The sequence below is a fragment of the Alligator sinensis genome, unplaced genomic scaffold, assembly GCF_000455745.1.
Source record: "Alligator sinensis unplaced genomic scaffold, ASM45574v1 scaffold386_1, whole genome shotgun sequence".
Classification (NCBI taxonomy): domain Eukaryota; kingdom Metazoa; phylum Chordata; order Crocodylia; family Alligatoridae; genus Alligator; species Alligator sinensis.
This window is the reverse complement of record NW_005841996.1, coordinates 1,770,798-1,776,797: the sequence shown is the minus strand read 5'-3', so window position 1 is coordinate 1,776,797 and position 6,000 is coordinate 1,770,798. Positions and strand designations below refer to the sequence as shown.

Sequence of the window (6,000 nt, the reverse complement as noted above, 5' to 3'; positions counted from 1 at the left end):
TTCCCTACTGACAGAGGCACCATCAGTGATTTCAGAGTGCCTCTTCACTTTCCCCAGTCAGTCAGACCTGTGCCCCAGGTCTGGCTGCATGGGGAAAGTGGGGAATTCACATAGTCCTCTGTCCTTCACCATCAAGGGCAGGACAAGGGGCAACATGTGTTTCACCCAATGAGGTAGATCAGCTATATTGCAACACACTGCAGCACAGCTGATTCATTTCATTCAGGAACATCTATTTTAGCTTAAGAGGAATCTCACAGGGTGTGAACAGACATAACATTTGAAATGCCTTTGAAGCACTTCAAAAGATGATCAGACAGATGTACACACCCTCTGAAGAGCTCCAGAAATGGTGGAGGCTCTCCCAGAATAATACTGTAGGAAACACCTACTATTTAAAAGAGCTTCAAAATGAAAAGGTTCCTATTCCATGTTCACACTCTACAAAGCAGGACAGGGGATGGCTCAGTCCTCCATAGCATGCCACATTGCTCTGTTCTCCCTCCATTTCTCCCTCCCATCCCCCGCGACATTGGGAGAGTGGAGCAGGCTGTCAATGACTGCCCTTCTGTGTGGCCCACACCAGAACCAAGAGACACACAGAAATGGTCAGAATGGGGGGGCCTCCTGTCTTACGGTTTCAGCAGCAGGAGATCGTAGGGTCACTGCAGGAGAGTGGAGACAAAGCGCAAAGGAGAGTGCTTATTAGCAGTGGGTTGCATAGCAGAGCAGAGAGTGCAAAGCATGCACTGGCAACCTGATCTATCCCTCCCTACATTTTAGACACCGGAGACATAAAATGGCTGACAATAGCCTTAGTTTTAGGGATCTCATCTGAAATGTGGAAGAGTTAGGTGAAGTCACTACTTCAATAAGCATTCTTTCTTATCAGCTTCAGTACAGACAAATGGGAGCTAAAAGCCCAAATACATTTAAGGGTTGCCTTTGGGCCTATATCTCCTGTAAACTATGAAAATAACTTTTTTAAAATTCAGTTGATAGATTAAGTGATTGCAACAGAGCTGTAATTCATTGACTTTCAGTGTAAAAGTATATACTTGATTTTGCTGGATGTCTTCATGGAGGACGTTAGAAAAATGCAGTTGTTTCTTCTTAATTAAAGCCCATTTCCATTTTTAAATCATCTGTCTATGTTTGGCTAAACAGATCTTATTATATGAAAATATCCTAATATTTTAAGCAGCATGTTTTCCATTACAGCCAATACTTTGTGTTGTTATAATCTGCAAAATCCAAATCGCAAGTACTTAAGCCTTTTTTAACTGAACGTGATAAAAATAACATTTATCTGAATATCCAGTTAAAACTATGATATGAGCATAATTGAATTTATTAGTATCCCCAACAGGCAACTGCTGTTTCAGTGAGGACAAAACAGAGCCGTATTAGAAAGAGGAATGCATCATGTCTTTGCCAAAAACTCACTGAACAGTACACAAGATGACTGAATATTTATTAAAACCAAAAAAAATATAACACTAAATGCAGTTTTCATATAATTTGGGGGGAAAGTTTATTGGAGGTAAAGTTAAAAATAATCCACATTACTTGACATGAAAATAATGGTATAAAGCAGTTTTTCAAAAGTGCTCAGAAATGGCCTATTTTTCCTCTACCTTTTGAAGCTCATTGCAAAGTTACTACCCGTGATGTATACTGACTTATAAACAATTAAAGTATTCACTTTTTTTTTAGTCTAAAATTATATCTTGCCATCCTAAAAACCTTTCTCTAGTTATTTCTACCCTCGATACATTCACCTAATCTCTTTAATTATGTTTTTGGTCATATGCGGCTAACCTTACAGGAAGTACCCAGGTTTCTTAGATAATTTTATCTACCTAAATATATGTTCAAATTAACAATCACATCCTTTCTTCCCAGTTGTGGAAGGGATGTCCTTAATTTGGACATAGGAATGGAAAGAAATTAAAATGACCAAGAAGCAAATACTGAGAGGCCTTCATTTGCCTTTGAATTTTATGATGTCCTAATGTTTATCTGTCTGCCATGTAAGTGCAAACCTGTAACAACAACAACAACAACAATGGCATCCTTCTGTCTGAGAGAGACAGTGGATATTGCGGCTTATGGTATAGATAGTTTGCAGTGTCTCATGTGACTGAATAGTTCAATCTGAGATTTACATGATCTGTGGCAGTGGTTGCAAATATATGTCACAGTTGGGTGGTTATGAAGCTACTTGCTTCCTATGGACTCTTTTCTCTTCAAGCTCTTTGAGTCAATTCCTCATGGATTTTAATGCCCTGGTGGAGATGATGACATCACTTGTTTTAACCACTTGCCAAGGTTTCCCATTGGCCAGGATCAATTCCAAATGCCTTCATATCTCGCTTGCATGTGTCTTTATAGCAAAGCTTGGGGTGTCCTGTTGTTCTTATTCCCTCTAGTAGTTCCCTGTATAGCATGTCCTTGGATATATATCCATCTTACAAACCTGCAAGATGCTTATAAATAATTCAAAGGCAGGTGCCACTTGTTTACAGTCCTGAGCCTCCTTTATCTTCTTGTCAACTTCACTCTTCCTCTATCCAATTATGCTCTAGTAGTCTCCATCATAGGATCATAGAATATTAGGGCTGGAAGAGACCTCAGGAGGTCATCTAGTCCAACCCTCTGCTTGAAGCAGAACTGTCCCCAACTAGATCATCCCGGCCAAGGCTTTGTCTAGCTGTACCTTAAAAACCTCTAAGGATGAAGATTCCACAACCTCTCTGGGTAACCTATTCTAGTACATTACTACCCTCCTCCTGAAGAAGTTTTTCCTAATATCTAAATTTCCCTTACTGCAACTTGAGACCATTGCTTCTTGTTCTGTTATCTGCCACCCATAAGAACAGTCTAGCTCCATCTTCTTTGGAACCACCCTTCAGGTAATTGAAGGCTGCTATTAAATTCCTTCCTCAGTCTTATCTTCTCCAGACTTGATAAGCCCAGTTCCCTCAGCCTTTCCTAAGAAGTCATGTGCCCCAGATCTCAAACACATTTTGCTGCCCTGCTCTGGACTCTCTCTAATTTCTCCACATCCTTTCTGGAGAGAAGGGCCCAAAACTGGACACAGGACTCCAGATGTGGCCTCACCAGTGCTGAATAGAGGGGAAGAATCACTTTCCTTGATCTCCTGGCAACACTCCTACTACTGCCACCCAGTATGCCACAAGCCTTCTTTGCAACAAAGGCATACTGTTGGCTTGTATTCAGCTTATTGTCCACTGTAACCTCCAGGACCTTTTCTGCAGAGCTGCTTCTTAGCCAGTCAGTCCCCAGTCTGCCCTGGTGCTTGGGATTGTCCCATCCTAAGTGCAGGACTTTGCACTTGTCCTTATTGAGCCTAATGACTAAGTACAGACATTCAAAAAGCCCATGCCTGAATTAATTCAATCTTTTCAGGTTAGTCTGACCTGCATAGATTGGACCAATTTGCAAATGAATAGCCATTCATTTTTTATTCTGGAAATGCACCCACATGCCTGCAGTGGCTCAGGCTAGAAGCTGGGGACACTAAAGCAAGCCCTTCCTTCTCTTCAGCAGCAGCCACAAGGCTGGAAGGAAGCTGACTTGTGGGGGGGGGTGGGCATGGCCATGGCCAGACACTGGCCAGGACAGCACCTCAGGTGAAGGTGGAGGGGAGGAAGAGGGATTAACTCCCCTCTCTCCCACAGGCACAGGGACCCCACCAGGAGTCTGCCTGGCTTTCCCTGCTGCTGGCCACTCATGCAGCAGGTGGCATGGCCAGAGCCAGTCTAGGCAGCAGCCTGAAACTCTTCCCTGGGCAGCACTGGTCACACTCCCCACCATGTGAGCAGCCAGTGAGGTGGAAAGCCAGGTAGACCCTGCCTGGGGTCTCTGTGCCTGTGGGAGAGAGGGGATACAGGGGAGTTCAGACCCCCTCCCAACCCCTGATCTCACTGGGCCATGCCCCTCACCCCCTCTACTCCAGTGGAGAAAAGTCTGGCAGGGGCTGCTACACCCCAACCAGGCAGATCAGGTTGTGCCAGCCAGGTTTCCCACCCCCACCCCCTTGTCAGCCAGCCACTACTGCTCCAGCTAGGGATGGGGGTGAGGGGGAGCAACCCTGCTCTGCTCAAGTTCAGGGCTACAAAGCATTCTGGGATGCTGGGGGACTGTGATTTAACTTGAACCAGGAAGGGGTCTGGGACAAAAGTTCCATAAATTAGTTTGACCAAAATTAGGTAAGTCTGATACTACATTCAAAACCAGTTTTGACCATTTTGAAACCGGTTTATGTGCACTGAACTTCTGTTCTGTTACAGGTTTTAAACCAGTTTCTAATCACTTAAACCAGTTTATCTGTAACTTCCGTCCCTAATTGTCCCACAGCAGAACTTTGCACTTGTCCTTATTGAACCTCATGCGATTTCTTTTGATCCAGTCCTCCAATTTGTTGAGGTCTCTCTGAATCCTACTCTCCAGCATATCTACTATTCTTCCCAGATTGGTGTCATCTGCAAAGTTTCTGAGGGACAGATCATCACAAGATCTGTCCTTAAACCCACATGACCCTCCAAAATACTGTCTCATTCCCTCTCCCGCTTTGTTGCCAAACATATTAATGTTCTACAGCCTTACCCATAACCTGGGTTTTTAGACTTGCCCCAAGGCATTCCTCTTCCCTCAAATTTCCATCAGCCTTTTAAGACCACCATCTTCCTTGTCACTTAGAGCCACATTCTGTTTTGGGTTTTTTTTATACAGCTCTCTCTCTGTCTCTCAGACCTTGCCTTCCCACTGCTACCTACACAATCTCATTAAGCTTCTACCTTTTCTGTTTTCTGTAATGCCCGGGCTTTTTTTCAGATTGTCATTGTTTCAGACTTCAGCAACTGTAATTGCATTCTATCAGGTCTTGAAACCATCCACATTGTCTTTCTCAAGGACGTTCAAAATATGGCTGTTAGGATTCTCTTCCTAGCTTGCCACTGTAAACGTATGTCTCTTTGCATCCCTCTACTAGCTCTCTCCCTCACTATGTAAGCACACATTAATTATCTGTAGATTCTTTTGACATTAGTTTTGCCATGTCTGTGTGTATCTACATGAGATGCTTAATGCGCAGTATACTGACGGACTGCACTTTGCAACATCACGGCAAAAACCATGCTATTACACTAATGTGCAATAGTATTAGTCTACTGCACATTAACCATCATGAAAAAACATGCAATTACTGCACATTTATTTAGTACTTTCTTTTGCAAGTATTAAATTTTAATGCACAGTGGGCACTGTGCATTAATGAATGTGTAGGCATGCCCTCTGTCATCGTGCTAACATATTGTACTTTTGACTCACTCCTTAGCTCTACTAAACATACAGCCTTTGATGGCCCAGTTGTCTGTTTCTCCCATGGACAAACTGGCAAAGTTACAGTAACATTATTCCATTTGCCACTTTTTCTAAAACTGGAGAAATTAAAAAGTTAGAGTGAAAAAAGCAAATACTTAGCATAATTATTATTAAAATAGAAGTAAACAGAAATGGGAGGTGTGGCTTCATTATTCATTCCAGTAGTTTCAATTCAGCATTGATCTTACTGCACTTAGCAGGGAAAAATAGTAGAGAAATGCAGAGAAATTACACATTTTGAAAATTAAAAATATTTCAATAATTTTTTCACAAAAATCACAAGAATGAAAACGTTCCATCTGTGACTGTAGAGCAGAGATAGCTTTGCAATTTTCAGAGAATATTGTGAAGTTGTTTTACCTTTTATGACAACTTCCAGAAACAATAGATACTCAAACTGTTTAGACAAATTAACACATTCAGATTATCTGAATGTAAATGGTTTTATTTTTTCTTTTATTTTAGGTCCGAACATGGATTCTCACAGTAGGCTACACAACTGCATTTGGAGCAATGTTTGCAAAAACGTGGCGTGTTCATGCAATTTTCAAAAATGTAAAGATGAAGAAAAAGGTAAGGAAATTAGCTATT

General features: G+C 42.0%; 1 protein-coding gene across 1 annotated transcript in view; it reads left to right on the top strand.

Moving 5' to 3' along the window:
• GABBR2 (gamma-aminobutyric acid type B receptor subunit 2) overlaps nt 1–6,000 on the top strand; it is a 984,392-nt gene that overhangs the window by 700,669 nt on the left and 277,723 nt on the right. Inside the window, 1 exon segment of the mRNA XM_006021507.2 lies at nt 5,875–5,982. Within this exon segment, the coding sequence (XP_006021569.1) occupies nt 5,875–5,982 (108 nt within the window).